Genomic DNA, 15,249 nt, shown 5'->3' on the forward strand with positions numbered 1-15,249 from the left:
ACTATTCGGCCTATCCTTCCTTCAAGCAGTTTCAGAAACCTGTGCCAGCCTCACATACCAACAGCCAGCCCTTCGGGCATCTGAAGTGCTTCACGCCATCACAATACCGTTGAGCTCGCCCATGTTGTTCAACTTGAAATTGTACAGACAACATGTCAGGTAAAGTTGCACGCACAGGCTTCGGTTCTTCGTACGGGTAAGACTACCAGATGCCAGTTTGATATCTCTGCCGGACAGTTTCTTAACTCTCGTCAGACCACCGAATGGCCGAATTCGAACGGATACGAAAGGAAAGTAAGTAATATAAAACAATTGAAGACACATCATGCACCAACAGCCAAGGGCAAATATCTTGTCGTTGTTTCTCAATACTGACTATGTTCACTGTCCTCTAGGTTACGCTGCCTTAACGGCGGCGAATGGAAACCACGAGGCGAGTTTTCAGCCCGTCAGCTACAAAAGTTTGATAGGTCGACTGCAACGCCTGCCAACTCGCAAGTGTCCTGCAAAGCCCACACGGCCCAGTCTGCCCGGGAATTACAATGCGAGGGGCCCTGTGGCCTATGGCGACCTTTGGAACACTTCAGCAAGCGCACCCGTGCCGACCAAGTATTTGTATGTGTTGCAATCTCCGAGAACGGTCAAGGAATCCAGCTCACTGACGATATCTCTTAAGTGGTGCTACGATTGCACCGCATGGCAACTCAGCGTGGAGCCTGGCGTGGCAGTATGCGCTCCTCCCAATTCAGCGGCCGAAGTCGATGAGCTGGCACTGCTTTACGCCAAGCCAGCAGAAGTGATCGTATCCAGGGAGGAGCGAGAGGAGCGGGTCGAGCAGGTAGGTATCATTTTTAACGAACACAGCCCATCATGACCAATGAAAGTACTGACGCTTTATCAGTGGATCCAAGACAACCCGAGCGAAGCTGGCGATTATGATGGTATCGAAATCGCGACGCAAGCATCGGTGATCGATACTGCCTCGGAGGTGTCGGGACCTTCATTGCTCGACGACAATATCAACGATCTTGGCAATCTTCCCCAGGCTCTAAATGCGATCAATCTCAGTCGAATTGGACGCTACGACGAGCCTCCTACGACGACGGTATCCAATGTACTGGTTCGAAGTGGAAACGAGAACGCTGCTGCCGAGTCTACAGATTTCGAGACCAGAAGCCAGGATTCTAATTCAAAGGCAACGATTATCGCTAACAGCGCCTTAGAATCAAATCAGCAGACCGATTATGCCACCACCAATTCCAGAACGTCAGTCAATGATGTATCCAACCACGATCTCGCACTGGTGGAGCTTGGGACCACGGCTGTCGTCAATGGCCCGCCTGAGCGGCAGCGATCCCCCGGCCCCAGTGGATGGGCCCGACCCGTAAGTGATTGTTTTTTCTGGGGACAGAAACTCAAGTCTCCGGGGATACGTTCAGCCTTAGCCAAACTAATAATTCCTTGAAACAGAACCAGCGCAAGATACCCTGGGCTCCCCCCAGATACGTTCTGAGTGGCAGTGGGGTCGATTTCTACCACTACTATTACCTGCAGCAAGGTGACGGTGACGAACCCGAGTAGAGTAATACCGTTAACGCCGCGCGAGTGCATTCTGATGACGGCTTCAGACGGCTGAAGAACTTGGAGCTCGGTCAACGTGGAGGGTCAGCCCACACTTCGACAAGTGGAATTTTGGCGGTGGGATACTTTTCGCCCAGAAGGAGTTCGATTTTACGCCCTGCATTAGGTCTGACTCATTGCCAATGATGGTGGGCTAGTCCTGGTTTCCCATTTTTCTTGATATGTTCAGACTCAGGTCAGAAACGAGAATACGAAAAATATAACCCCCGAGAAAATCTGCATGTTCTGTATGTAGGCAAATACCAGAACGATCGCATCTTGCGAAAGCAAATGCTGTGCAGAAGTATTGCATCCATGATGATCCAATACCCTCCAGCCTTGCACTGTTAGGCTGACCGAAGTGGTCATCTGAGTGTCCCAAGGGTCTGTTATTGGCTGAACGCTCGGTGTGTGGCACCTAATAAGCGATGCGATTAAGATCAGAGAGCCTCACCTGTGTAAGGTCTTGGCGCAACGTATCCTGTTTCTTCTTCTGTCGTCGGTGGGAGCCACGTCTTCCCGGCTTATCAACCGCCTTACCAGGATGAAACACCCCAGCGGGTGGAGGGAAAGGGGAGAAGCAAAGAACTATTGGCTTTAGCTAGAGGCTTCGTTTCTAAAGAACCCCTCACTTGCCAAAATGCACACCTTGCTGCAGGAAGCCTGATATTATGTCCAATCCAATGTTTTCAGCACATCGATCGCCTCTTTAGGTTTGGGTCGACACCCGCCTTGTCAGAGAAGACGGACGGGAAAAGAACGGCCGGATCTACCTTCCCAACGTTGAGGCGGCTCTGCCACGTCAAATTCGCTGGTAGTGCGACAAGAAGCTAGCTTGTAAACACAGGTGGAAGGGCGTACATGTGCGCTACTATGTAGGCGTGCTTGTACTAATGGAAGTCCCAGATCGCTTGGGAGAGGCATCTACGGCTACCCCCCTTTGTCAACCCCATGCTCGCTCGGTGATGCAAGTGATTACGGAACTGTACTGCAATGACTCGTCAAGCTTCCCGCCAAGTCGGAAGACCCAATTGCAGGCTCTCTTTATCCGTGGTAATCAGCGCGATCGACTTGCAGCCATAAAATTACGCCCGACTTGAGTAATTCTTCGACCTGCTCTATATTTCCTATCTGTACGCGATGGGAAGGCGAGGATGGAGGGCCAGCTCCTTCCTCATTACAAAATTATGACCTATCTAGTCCAGTTATACAGCAGACAGTCTCTCTATACATCCCCAGCCTTCCATTCGGAATTTGTTCTATTCCACCACGGCGTTGCTTTTCGAGAACGACACAGCAACGACCGCCTGCGAGTAACATTGCTCGTTTATCTTGATAGGGACCAAGTCAACCCCTTTAACAATCAAGTGTATGCATCCCGTGTTGCTACAAAATTGGCTCTCCATGTTGGATGCTGGTGGTATCCTCCTCTTATCATTCTCATGCACAGCGTTGCATATGTGCATCCTTCAGTCCCCCTTCTTCCGGCACTCCAACATACCTCCACGCTACTTTTGTATGTGTACCCCGACCTCACCGCGTACATTGCATACTTGAAACGCCACAAGGCAGCGACTCTACCAGTCTAGGCTTCGTAATAATGCCGGGCCTTTGTTATCTTGTCTTTGAAGGCTGAATACAACCTTCTTCTTCACTTTCTTTTTGTTCTGCTTGATTAGCCATGACCCACATCCCCTGTAACAAGCTCGATAGAAGCTTCGTTCACAATTTGTTTCCTTCTTTTCTTTGTATATGCTTACATGCACATATACACGTCAGATGCAAACCTTTAATTGTGGTACTTTACCAAAGTGAATCGGCATATAATGGCTGACGAGAAAATGCACAGTCATATCGTGGAGAAGGTATCAGTGCAAGTCAATATCAAAGAGGCTCTTCTGGACAAACGGAGCGGAGTCGGCACCACCTCTGGTGTAATCAACCACACCACTACCAGCAGTGCTAAGATGTTCAGCGCCACACGGAAGAATGAGTGCACGTCTCGACAAGCTGACGGCGAGCCGATCACATCGGTGCTGTCCGACACCTGTTATTATAATGGTGAAAGAAGATGCGAGGAGCTTGGAGACAGGAACATTCAACACGGCATGGATATGGACTCCATTGGTAACATAAACAAAATAGGCAGTCACATCACAGCCGAGGATTCACAACAAAAGGCGTCCGATCCTTCGGCCAATTTTTGTCCGACTTCTCCTACCATCGTCGGTGTTTGTCCTGCCTATGCTGCCACGGCAGCTGATGTCACTTCTGCCGTTCTGTGTCCGCAAGGTTCAAGGAAGCAGCTATGCACTACCACCGCCGTGGTTCCCGCCTCTCCTGTTCCGGCACTTCTTTGTCCATCTTCTTACCCCCTGCCTACCATCCCCATTGCCACCACGTCCCCACCCCCCCCCTGAGCCTCGGGGAGAGGCTGTGTCGTGGACAGAAGACCTGATCTCTGTGATTCGAACCATCGTTCAAGAAGAAGGTAAGACTATGTATCGATATAAGAGCATCATAGTGCCATATCCGGCGACTAATACAAGCACAAATATATTATAGTTGGGCGAGCCGATCAACCAGATGAGCCAGTCACCCGACTAAAAGATGACGGTTTGCTACTGCCGGTGACATCCCATATGAAAGCTAATTCGACAGCCTCATCGACAACTACCGTGTCACCTTATGTGGTAGGACCTGCAGAATCCGTCAATCAGTCTCTTGGCGTTGGTACAACGAAAAGTCTTGAGGCTCTGCGCCCTCGGTTCGGCTTTCAGCCCCCCCCTTCAACTTCTTCGCCTACTACTATGTGCTCATCCGCACTCTCATCCTCCCCTGCATCTTCCTCTTCTTCTTTCTCTTCATCATCCTCATCTTCCTGTAAACTTTCACCACTATCAACACCTACATTGAAAGCAGTCACTTCGTTTGTGTTCATACCTACATCTGAGGAATTTAACAAAGTCGAATCTGCATCTCTACGCGCTGCGGCTCAACCAATGTCGTTTTCACGACCAGGAGAGCCAGCCGAGCATGGACCCAGTGTCCAGTTTCGGGAGCCAGTCGTGTCCAGCACATCTGCCGCCAGAAATGGAGCGAATTCTTCCGCAAAACCCGGTGATGGCGGCACACAGTCTAGGGATCTGACAGCGGCAGCAGGCGTACTGCCAAGGGGAGCTGTGGAGTTGACGTCGGTTGATCAAAAATGGGGTGTCTTGTTTGACCGGAAAGGCCAGGCGACTAAACGGTTCATTGAGGTTATGCACAGCCTTGCCAAATTCATTGTGAGTTTTACACTTGTGTTGCTAACGGGTCAACTACTGACTTTCTGACTTTTCAGATTGAAAAGCATCTTCCAGAAGGCAGCATAGTCATCGTTCCAGAGAAGCTTCAGTCGTTCTACTCCTTCTTGCGTATCAATGGAGAGTCGGGGTTTCATACTGGTAAGAATATCATCGCCTTCGCCTCATTTCTGACGGATAGAAAAAAAGAGGAAAAAAGGCTTGCTAACATAAAAAGTCATCTTCAGGTCCCCGAGCAGAGATTTGCACCGCAAGGTTTCGGAGTTGTACCAGGACTTGGGCTGCTCATACCACCTGGTACAGGCGAAGCCAGCATCGCGACCACAAGTGCCTGCGCTTACGCCAGATGGGTTTGCCAGGTGGATGACAATCAACGCGCAGGCCTTCCCAGACGAGGAGGCACGCCGGCTTAATAAGGTTGTCTCGACGTCGCCTTTGGAGGCCAAAAGTGCGCTGGATGGTAAAATTGAACGCCTTCCCAAGCAGCTCTCACGCTACCTATTACCCAGAAAGCCAGACCACCAGATTAGAGATCTGTTGCTACAAGCTGTTAAGCGACACTTTGGTGACAGCTGTCTCTCGAGACCAACTCTTGTATCGGTGCCAGGTTCGCTTGACCGCTTGTCGCCCCGCGACGAGGTTCTGGGTCGGGAGCGATCTCGCCGCGACAGCACTTCTCGGGGCCGTCCGACGTCAGCGTACTATGGCCGTGAGAAAGAGGATGAGGGCCAGACACGCAGCCGAAACCAGCATTCGCCACATCGCCACGACTCCCACCGCGGCTCTTATTCGCAGAGGGACCGACAAAGTCCCAGTCAGGTCCGTAGAAGAAGTCAGAGCAAAGCTGGCAGCCGGGTCCGAGATGTGAGCCGGAGTGGTGGTGGTGGCCGTCAGTTGCCGCCGTCATCGAAGACGGTGGCCCAACACTCATCGTCACGACGAGCTTCGTTTGCCGGTGACTCTACCAGCCCGCCAGTTGTCGTCCATGGCAACGCGGGTCCTTCCTCAGGTGCAGTGCGAAGCTACCGCTCGTCATACCCAGAAGTGCACCGCACTGTGGACAGGAACAGCGACGAGGGTTCCCGCCGTCGGCCTGCATCTGTTTACGGTCCTTCTTCTCGGATTTCGGCTGGTTATTTGCCCGGATCGGCTTTGAATACTTCCTTGACGGATCGAGATCGCAGCACGGGCAGAGGCCGAGGAATAGAGGGGGGCCTGTCTGGCGTACCGAATTTACGCAGCGGCAGTTCAGCGGCACTGGCAGCTGTAGGTGGTGCAAAAGAGACCGATTCGGCGACAAATCCTCCCAGACAGGACAGTTCTCGGCATGACCCACGCGCCAACATACGGCGCCGTATACGGCCGGAAGATTACGTCGCAGGCAGTGACGGTGGAAGCAGACGGACGAGTGCGATAGTTAACGGAGGAGCAGGTCGTGATGTTAGCCAAACGTGGGACGAGTTCTTGCGAGAGAACTAGGCGTGATCTCTTTTTCGCCTCTGACCGGGCCTTGCTAGCAGTTTTGTCTAAAACTGGACATGGGATAAGTCAAGTAGTAGGACTACTAATTGGTGTATTTTGATTGTATGGTTCGAATACCAGATTGAGCAAACGAGGCTACGTACTCGTATAATAATACAAGTTTTCTGACAGCTCTGAATCTACACTTCAGCCCTGAATGACGCCAGTGCTGAAGGGCTGCCCCACCAGACTGACAGAGGTGGGCCTTGTATGGGGTAATTGTTCCTTCTCTGTTCATCCTTTCCTGGACTGCTCCTTCCTTTTCCCTCCTTGTCTTCGGGGATTGCATGTTCGTGCATCATATTTGTGAGGGTTTGTCTCTAGATATACCTCCTCGACATATTATATACCCTAAAAGGGCCCGCCTGGCCATGCTCGAGAACCTTTTACCGTTTTTCCGTCTCCATGCACCACCACCCAGTACCATGAGAAACAGACAATTGTACGAAAGACCGATTGAATCGTTCTTGTTTGATACCTTTGTATTATTCGTTCTTCCCACCCCCTGATATAATTGCCAAAACGAGCCAGAACTCCCACCACCACAATTCGTTACGTGTCATCAGATACATCAACGTGAATCCCAGGTGTGGGATGAAAGACATTATGTGCTCGAAACGCCAAGAAAACGCTGCTGCCTGTTTATGCTTGGGTCTGCGTGTGCGTTCTTTCCAGCGTCTGCTCCTGCGTCACCCTCGCCTGCAGCGCCACCCAGTCGGCCTTCCAGTTCTCGATGCACTCATCCAGCTCCGGGTCGGCGTCTGCCGGCACATATGTGCGATAGCGCACCTCGATGCCGCGCAGTTGCAGTCGCAGAAACGTCACCTCTGACTCGAGCTCCTCCAGGTATTCGTCGGTTGTAGGGCCGGACAGCATGCCTCCCGTCTGGACCGTTGGGGCCGTCGGAGCCGTTGGGGCCGTTGGGGACTCCAGAGCTACGCTCGTCGCCACCGTAGCCATCGTAGCTGTCGTAGCCATCGTGGCCATGGTCGCCGTCGGTGTTGCAGAATTCGCTTCCGTCGTCAGTGATACTGGTAATGGTGTGGCAGCGACGGCCGGTACTTTTGCTGCAGCCGCTAGTTCGGCTGCAACCGCCCTTGCTGCCGCCTCTCGTGATTCTGCCTCCAGGGCGGCAATGCGGTCATTAGCAGCGGCAAGCTGGCTGAGGAGGATATTTTGCATGTGCTGGCAGATTCAGACGGTCAGTGGTGAGACGGAGAGCGGTGAGACGGAGAAGAGCGAGAGAAGAGAGTTACTTCGAGTTCCTCGCTTCGTCCTCGGAGGCTTGCAAGAACTATGGAGAGGTCGCCGGCGAGCTCGTCACAGGCGGCGGCAAGCTTGCGCGAGACTGCAGGACGGGGGGGTTTCGGAGTCTTGGGGGTCTTGGGGGTCTTTGGGGCCCTCGGAGTGGTCGGAGTCATGGAGGCAGGACCTGGCCGTGTCGATAGTGCCGGCACCAGAATAGGGGCTGGTCGTAGGAGGCCGAGATGGGAGAGGGCAGTCGGGAGGTGTTGCTGCTGGTCTTGAGGATGCTGGTGTTCTTCCTGTCCAGCAGCTACCAGCGCCGACTCCATCTCGTCGACGCGAGCGTGCAGCAAGGTCAGGACGTGGCCGTCGTAGCCGAGACGGCGGCCGCTGCGATGCAGGCTGCGCTGGGTTGTGTCGTTGTTGTTGTTGTTGTTGTTGTTGTTGTTGTTGTTGTTGTTGTTGTTGTTGTTGTTGTTGCTGCTGTTGCTGTTGCTGCTATTGCTGTGGTCGCCATCATTCGCCCGGGGTGTGGTCAGGTGGCGGACGAGATCGTTGAGCCGGTCAACGAGAACATCGCGACTATCCTCTGCGAGATCGTCATCGTCGTCGTCATTGCTGCTGGTGCTACTGGTGCTGCTGGGATCATAGCTCCGCAGACCGTCGTGGCTGCCGTCACCAGTGCCGTCGTCGTGGCTTATCCCGTCGTCGTCGTCTTCATGCTGGCCTTCTTTCAAAAAGTGTCGTCGCATTGGCGACAGCGGCGACGACATGATGATGCCGGCGTGGTGCAGGCTCAGGCTCAGGCTGCTCAGGGGCGACGGCACACTGCCACACGGCGTCGACGGCGGCCGACCGGCGGCATCTCCGACATGATCGTCATCGTCATCGCTGCCAAGCCTCTCCAAGTAGACAGCCGCCGGCGGCGTCACCGGGCGAGCTGACCACGTCAGCGAATCCTGCATGCGAGAAGAGTGTGAAGGGAGAGGAACAACCGTCGACGGAGGCTCTCCTCACATTCTCGGACCCCCCGGGGTCTAGCTGGCGGGGGAAAGGGCCTCGTGGGCGGAGAGGCACCGGTCCTCTTTTTTTGCTCCTCTTCCTAGACGCGTCGGAATGTAGTCCTATTTTGGCCTTTTTTTGGCCCTTTATCCTCCGCCTTTCTCCAGACGCGGCGACAATCGCCCTAAAGGTCGCGTGGCCCAACGGGCTGCACTTGCCGTTTCTGGTAGCGCAGACGGTAAAAAGGGGAATGATGGGAGAATGGGGATTCTGGGTTTCGCGCGCTCCTCTTTCGCCTGTTTCGCGCGCGCTCTCTCTCGTTCTTCCGGATCGTTCGGCGTTCTGCTTTCTCTGCCGGGGCCGGCTGTATCTTACCTGCTCGACGAAGCGTTGGCCCTGCAACGTTGCCGCAGCAGCAGCAGCAACAACGGCAGCAGCTCTGTCGAGAGAGCTCTTCTCTGTTTGGTGGGCTCAGAGGTACTCCGTGCAGAGCCGTGTATATTTTATGATCGCACTGTATGCGCACTGCGTTTCCGATAGCCCGAGAAATCCAGCTACGGCCTGAAGGGGGGGCTTTCTTTTGCAGCAATGCTCTAAAGCACCGTGCGAGGGCACATGACCAGCCCGAGAGTCACATGCAAAGCGTGTGCTAGCAGGCGGTGGCCCCACCTGCTATGCAATTTCGCTGTGAGCCGTTGTTGTGGGTAGCATCGAATGGGCGAAAAGGAGCATTCATTACAATACGGAGTACGAAGTATCGAGCTTAGATTGGCGCCTTCCTGTTTGACCGCCCCTGAACGCGGCAGTTTCGTAGGAGGACGAAGTTCCCCCGTACTACGGGTACACAGGCGTACCTGTACTCGCAGCTGTAGACAGTGCGTGTAAGAGATCCACACGGAGTACACCGCTGCAGCCGGCTTTAATCCCTCGGTGGCGGGAAACGCAGGGACCAAACTGTGGGGTTGGCCAATTGCAGCACAGCCGTCTGGCTGGTTTCGGCTTTGGAGGGGCAGCTTCGGGCCAAACTGGTTCGCGGCTTGGGAGAGGCGCTGGTACGAAGCAGCCCAGTCACCCCAGACTTTTCCGCATGAGAGGGAAAGAGCAAAAGGGAGAAAGGAAAAAGGGAAAAACAAAGCTAAGGCGTGAGAACTAGCACATACAGAGTAGGTCCGTGTGTAATGCCTCGCCGACGGCTCTCGACTCCCTTCTCTCTCATCCACTCTTGCCCACGCTCGTGTGCCTGCTGGCCCTCTTTCTGACTCCTCCATTGCTGCCAAACTGTCACTTTCTCGCGTCCCGCAGCTCAAGCTGCTGTTTGTGCCGACTGATTGCCCGACTGTCTGCTAATTCGCTTCTCCATCAGCCTTCTCGGTTGCGTCATCAAATCACCCAGTCATCCAGTCACCCAGTCATCTAGTCATCCAATCATCTACGAGCAGTCGTCCATTTTTTTATCGCGCCTTATATTCTCGACCGTGTCTTCTATCTACCCACTGCTTTCTTTCAGACGTCTCTGTTTGCTTCCTCTACACGCCTCCCCTGCTTCGCTTCGACATCTGTTTCGAACTCTGAGCTTCCCTGCTTTTGCCTCGGCTCTTTATCTCTCGCCTACGCATGGGACACCGGATCCCGCTGCTGCTGCTATAACTGTGGCGCTCTTTCGAGTCGCCGCCGTCTGCGTCCACATTGCTGAACACCGTCTCTTTTTGCGCACACCCCCAACCCAGCCGCCAAGATGTCGTGGAAGAAGACGGAACGCCTGATGGACACCATCATGCATTATGCAAGCTTCCCTGCCACCGGCGTGAGCTTGCGGCAGATGGTCCAATTCGGCGAGAGGCCGTCTGTGGGTGCGCAACGGCAGCTCCTCTTTTTTTCTTTTTCTTTTCTTTCCTTCCTGATGCACCGTCTCTAACCCGGCACCCTAGGTACCCTCTTTCGTGCTTCCCAGTTTCTGGCCGAAGAGCTGCCTATCCGGCTGGCACACCGCGTCGAAGAGCTCGAAAACCTCCCCGACGGTCTGGGCGACATGCCATCCGTCCGAAAGGTGCAGGACTGGTACGCACAATCCTTTGAGGTAAATAGAGCTGCCCCCTCCTTTCCAGCAGCCCCCACCCACATCCTTGAAGCTGCATGACTCACACCGTCGCCACAGGAGATCACCACGCTGCCAAGACCGGACCTGAACAGAGAAACACGCGAACGGCTGATGCGACCCGGACGGACGGGTGGCAAGAATGGCTTGGTCCTGTCCGAGGCGACAAAGAACCCGAGCGTCGAGGACGGCCAGTACAGCTCGCAGTCGCCGCTGCTGACTGGCGATGCCCACCACGGCCACAGCCATGGTCACGTCACCAGCGTCTTCAAGAAACACACGGGCGCGCGGCGCTACTTTGCCCTCGTCGACGACACCAGCGACTGGCCGTCGGAGCTGCACCTGTACAACCAGCGATTTGCCCAAACGCTCAACAAGATCAAGCGGCGGCACGACGGCGTCGTCACCACCATGGCCCAGGGCATCCTCGAGTACAAGCGACGGCGCCAGCGCATGCAGATCGACCACACCATCCAGTCCTTCCTCGACCGCTTCTACATGTCGCGCATCGGCATCCGCATGCTGATCGGCCAGCACATCGCCCTGACCGACCAGAGCCACCACCGCGACCCGACCTACGTCGGCATCATCTGCACCAAGACCAACGTGCACGACCTGGCCCAGGAGGCCATTGAGAATGCCCGCTTCGTGTGCGAGGACCACTACGGCCTGTTCGAGTCGCCCAAGATCCAGCTCGTCTGCAACCCGAACCTCAACTTCATGTATGTGCCGGGCCACCTGTCCCACATGCTGTTCGAGACGCTCAAGAACTCGCTGCGCGCCGTGGTCGAGGCCCACGGCCAGGACCGCGACGAGTTTCCCGTCACCAAGGTCATCGTCGCCGAGGGCCGCGAAGACATCACCATCAAGATCTCCGACGAGGGCGGTGGCATTCCCCGCTCGGCCATCCCGCTCGTCTGGACCTATATGTACACCACCGTCGATCGCACGCCCAATCTAGACCCGGACTTTGATAAGAGCGACTTCAAAGCACCCATGGCCGGCTTCGGCTACGGCCTGCCTATTTCAAGGCTGTATGCGCGCTACTTTGGCGGCGATCTGAAGCTGATCAGCATGGAAGGGTGAGAGTTTTTTTTCCTTTTTTTTTCTCCTACTTTTCTCCTTTTCTTGAGGGACATCCAAGAAAGAGATCACGCAAAAGGACAGACACTGATCCCATCAGCTATGGCACCGACGTCTACCTGCACCTCAACCGGCTGTCCAGTTCATCGGAGCCGCTGCAATAGCAACGAGCAGTCATGAGGGACCGAAGATCCCAAGGATTGACGACGGCAGCAAAGACCGCGAACAGCACAAACAGCACGGGAAGAAGAGCCCCTGCCTCTATCTCCTCTCCACCAAAGACGCCTCTGCAGATCCAGGCGCAGATGCGACAAAGGGACGGCCACGGCCGCGAGGTCTCGGAGCGCCGCCAGGTCGGCGATGCCGCCAGCATGGTGAACATGCCGTCGGAGCTGTCGCACGACCGCTCCGACAGTGAGTTATGACTCGTCGGCCGTCTCCGGGCGCTGCTCTCAACGTCAAGGAAATCGCGCCTTTCGGCGGCCGCGCACACGACAACAGGAACCAAACCAGGAAAAAACACCAAAGCAAACACAGAGACCATCACCAACGGCAGTCGGGGCATCGTTTTACCAACTCTGCTTCTCTTGTCCATCCCCCTCTCGTGGGATTACCTCGAACGAATCATCGCGTGATGAGTGCAGCACATACCTTCACCGGTCTTTCTCATCTCCCTCTCTCGCTCTTTCGCTCTCTCGCTCTCTGCCTCTCTCTGTTCTTCTCTCTTCCTCGACCTTCCCCCTCTTGCCATCTCCTTATTCATCACATTTCTTTTATATTCATGCCATGGTTTTATCTGGGACGGACAGACGGCCTCGCGACAGCGTGAGATGCCCGGGTTGTGTATTTGATGGAGGTCTTTTTCGCCCGCGTTTGGCATTTCTGGCGATGGGCTGACTATTGGGCTAAATGGGACGACATGTACAGCAAAAATATGCAGGGGATACAATAAAAACACCATTCGTATACCGACATTTCGTACATAGTACCTACAGGCCGAAGGATTCAGCCCGTGACTCCGTGATCCAGGATGCATTGGGAATAGGTATAGATGCCCTCCCGTCTCTTCCCGAAAAAAAAAAAAAAAAAAAAAACAGCAGAAGAAAAACAAAAGAAAGAGGCCAAAAAGAAAGGCGTCTGTGAACATGCATGTGTTCAGACACAAAGGAGACCGATCTATAACAAAAAGGAGGGAGAAAAAAACAAGATACAAAGCATCAAAGAAAAAAGGCATAAACTCCCACCCACACGCCAACATCCACATCTGCTCATGCCTTGTAGAGCAGGTCCAGAAACCCGGTCGCCAGCTCGACGACGATACTCTTGTTCGGCAGGCTGCCTGCCACGCCGTACAGCGCGGCCGCGTCTCCACTGTGATCCGCCGGCAGCGGCTTGCCGTTCTCAGCGGCCTTCTTTCTCTCGACGGCAAGCACCCGCGCCTTTTCCCGCTCCTCCTCGACGGCAGACTCAAGGTCTGCGATCAGCGTGTCCACCACCTTGACCACCGGCAGCGTGAACGCAATGTGGATCGCCGGTGGGTTCTGCAGCGCGTTCAGGTGCCAGCCCCGAGCCGTCATGTTGTCGGCCAGCGCATATATATTTAGCGGTGTGGCCGGTAGGCCCGCACTCGCCGCTCCGGCCTTGGGTTTCCGCGCCCGGAACGCCACCACCGACACCAGTGGCCGGCCCATGACCTCCAGCTCGGGCGACAGCACCGGCGACGACACCACATGGTCCGCCAGCTTGTGGGCTGCGCCGACGATGCGCTCGCACGCGTCCAGGTAGCCGGCCTCGCCGATCGACATCATGCTCGCCCAGCAGCCGGCAATCAGTGCACCCGGCCGCGATCCGGCCGCTCCGGGTGATGCATACACGCCGCCTGTCCAGTCGGCCGACACAAAGTACTGGTAGCTGCGCAGTGTGGCAGTGCGGTAAAGCAGCGTGCTGTTGCCCTTGGGCGCGAAGCCGTACTTGTGCGTATCGACAGAGATGCTGGTCACGCCACGCACACGGAAGTCGAACGGCGTCGACTCGAAGCCGGCCTTTTCCAGCATGGCCACCATGAATGAGCCGAGACAGCAGTCGACGTGCAAAGGAATCTTGTTGCGCGCGGCCAATCGCCCGAGTCCGGCAATGTCGTCGATGATGCCGTGCGGGAAGTTGGGGGCGCTGCCCACCAGCAGCACCGTGTTCGGGTTGATCAGCCGCGCCACCCGCTTCACATCAACCTGGTACGAAGGCCCTGGAGCGGCAACCATGTGGACCTTGATCTTGTAGTACTGGGCAGCCTTGTGGAAGGCTGTGTGGGCGGTTTCGGGGATGATCCTGTATCAGTTTGGGACACGGTCAGCGGGCGCACAAAATAACGGACAGCGAACAGAGAGAGAGAGGGTGAAGAAATCGCACATTTCCGGCTCTGTAATGCCACGCTCGACAAAGCCCTTTTGGCGGGCGCTGAGACACGCCATGAGGATACTGTCGGTGCCGCCGCTCGTCGTCACGCCCGCGGCTCCCGGTGGCGCATTGAAGAGCCCGAGCACCATGGCGACGATTTCGGCCTCCATCTTGCGCACGCCCGGAAACACGTCGGGGTGGATCGGATTGGCTACAGAGAACTTGCCATAAGCCTCGGTCTGCAGGCTGATCAGCTCGTCCTCGCCATGGTACACGGCTCCGCTGACCCGGCCGTCCTCCCAGCGCGTGTGATCGAGGCCGGCCAGGTCGTCGAGCTCGCGGCGGACCTGGTCGTCGGACCAGCCCTTAGCCGGGATCTTGGTGTAGCGGATGGAACTCAGGGGCACTAGCTTGGCCTCCAGCTTGCCGAGCGTCTCGTCGACCTCGCGGCGGACCTTGTCCCGGACGCTGGGTATACGGAGGAACCAGCCGAAGAGGACACGGCGGATGTCATTGTACAGCTCGACAAGTGTGCCGAAGATGCCGCAGCCGCGAAGTTTCCAGAGAGCACGGCGGGTGAGGCGGAGGAGGAAGAGGAAGAAGACGGCATTGCGGATCCTGCGGATAAGGTTAGCCTTGTTGGTCCGAAACTCTGGCCAACCTGACATTCCTCGCCTGGCCTCTCCTCTTGCAGACAGCACAACTCACAGGTCGATGTTGAGAAGCAGAAACGGGCTTCTCCGATGGCGACGGACGGTGTTGAAGCCGTTCACAATGCTGACGGGTAGCCGCGATGAGCCCGGCATGATGGCGACGACTCGGGATGCTGCAGCGGCGCAGAGGCGATATGGGATGGGCAGATTTGAAAGAGTGAGTTGAAGCCTGGATGGCCTCTGGCGAAGCTGAAGTCGAGGGCACGAGAACCAAAGAGTGACGAATAAGGGAGGGATCGCCAAATAAAGGGAAAGAAGGAAGGCGTGTGAA

General features: G+C 55.4%; 6 protein-coding genes across 6 annotated transcripts; 4 read left to right on the plus strand and 2 right to left on the minus strand.

Annotated features, from left to right (window-relative positions):
* Positions 1-263: 263 nt before the first annotated feature.
* Positions 264-1,581, plus strand: CMQ_4690 (uncharacterized protein; the record flags this gene model as incomplete). The annotated part of the gene is made up of 4 exons (XM_014312846.1): positions 264-294; positions 396-838; positions 902-1,384; positions 1,471-1,581. The coding sequence occupies 4 exons, from the start codon at positions 264-266 to the stop codon at positions 1,579-1,581; spliced, it is 1,068 nt and encodes a 355-aa protein (XP_014168321.1).
* A 3,041-nt stretch (positions 1,582-4,622) lies between these two features.
* CMQ_4752 (uncharacterized protein) lies at positions 4,623-6,404 on the plus strand (the record flags this gene model as incomplete). Its single annotated transcript, XM_014312908.1, has 3 exons — positions 4,623-4,907; positions 4,964-5,066; positions 5,143-6,404. 3 exons carry the CDS (start codon positions 4,623-4,625, stop codon positions 6,402-6,404), a joined length of 1,650 nt encoding a protein of 549 aa, XP_014168383.1.
* A 684-nt stretch (positions 6,405-7,088) lies between these two features.
* On the minus strand, positions 7,089-8,656 carry CMQ_4854 (uncharacterized protein; the record flags this gene model as incomplete). The annotated part of the gene is made up of 2 exons (XM_014313010.1): positions 7,089-7,631; positions 7,703-8,656. 2 exons carry the CDS (start codon positions 8,654-8,656, stop codon positions 7,089-7,091), a joined length of 1,497 nt encoding a protein of 498 aa, XP_014168485.1.
* A 1,772-nt stretch (positions 8,657-10,428) lies between these two features.
* Positions 10,429-12,035, plus strand: CMQ_4913 (pyruvate dehydrogenase kinase; the record flags this gene model as incomplete). Its single annotated transcript, XM_014313069.1, has 4 exons — positions 10,429-10,543; positions 10,622-10,770; positions 10,849-11,870; positions 11,972-12,035. 4 exons carry the CDS (start codon positions 10,429-10,431, stop codon positions 12,033-12,035), a joined length of 1,350 nt encoding a protein of 449 aa, XP_014168544.1.
* Positions 12,036-12,047: 12 nt separating this feature from the next.
* CMQ_4314 (uncharacterized protein) lies at positions 12,048-12,506 on the plus strand (the record flags this gene model as incomplete). Its single annotated transcript, XM_014312470.1, has 2 exons — positions 12,048-12,285; positions 12,409-12,506. 2 exons carry the CDS (start codon positions 12,048-12,050, stop codon positions 12,504-12,506), a joined length of 336 nt encoding a protein of 111 aa, XP_014167945.1.
* Positions 12,507-13,139: 633 nt separating this feature from the next.
* Positions 13,140-15,071, minus strand: CMQ_4285 (sphinganine-1-phosphate aldolase; the record flags this gene model as incomplete). Its single annotated transcript, XM_014312441.1, has 3 exons — positions 13,140-14,196; positions 14,278-14,883; positions 14,974-15,071. The coding sequence occupies 3 exons, from the start codon at positions 15,069-15,071 to the stop codon at positions 13,140-13,142; spliced, it is 1,761 nt and encodes a 586-aa protein (XP_014167916.1).
* Positions 15,072-15,249: the final 178 nt, after the last annotated feature.

This window comes from Grosmannia clavigera (assembly GCF_000143105.1).
Source record: "Grosmannia clavigera kw1407 unplaced genomic scaffold GCSC_97, whole genome shotgun sequence".
Taxonomy (NCBI): Eukaryota; Fungi; Ascomycota; class Sordariomycetes; order Ophiostomatales; family Ophiostomataceae; genus Leptographium; species Leptographium clavigerum.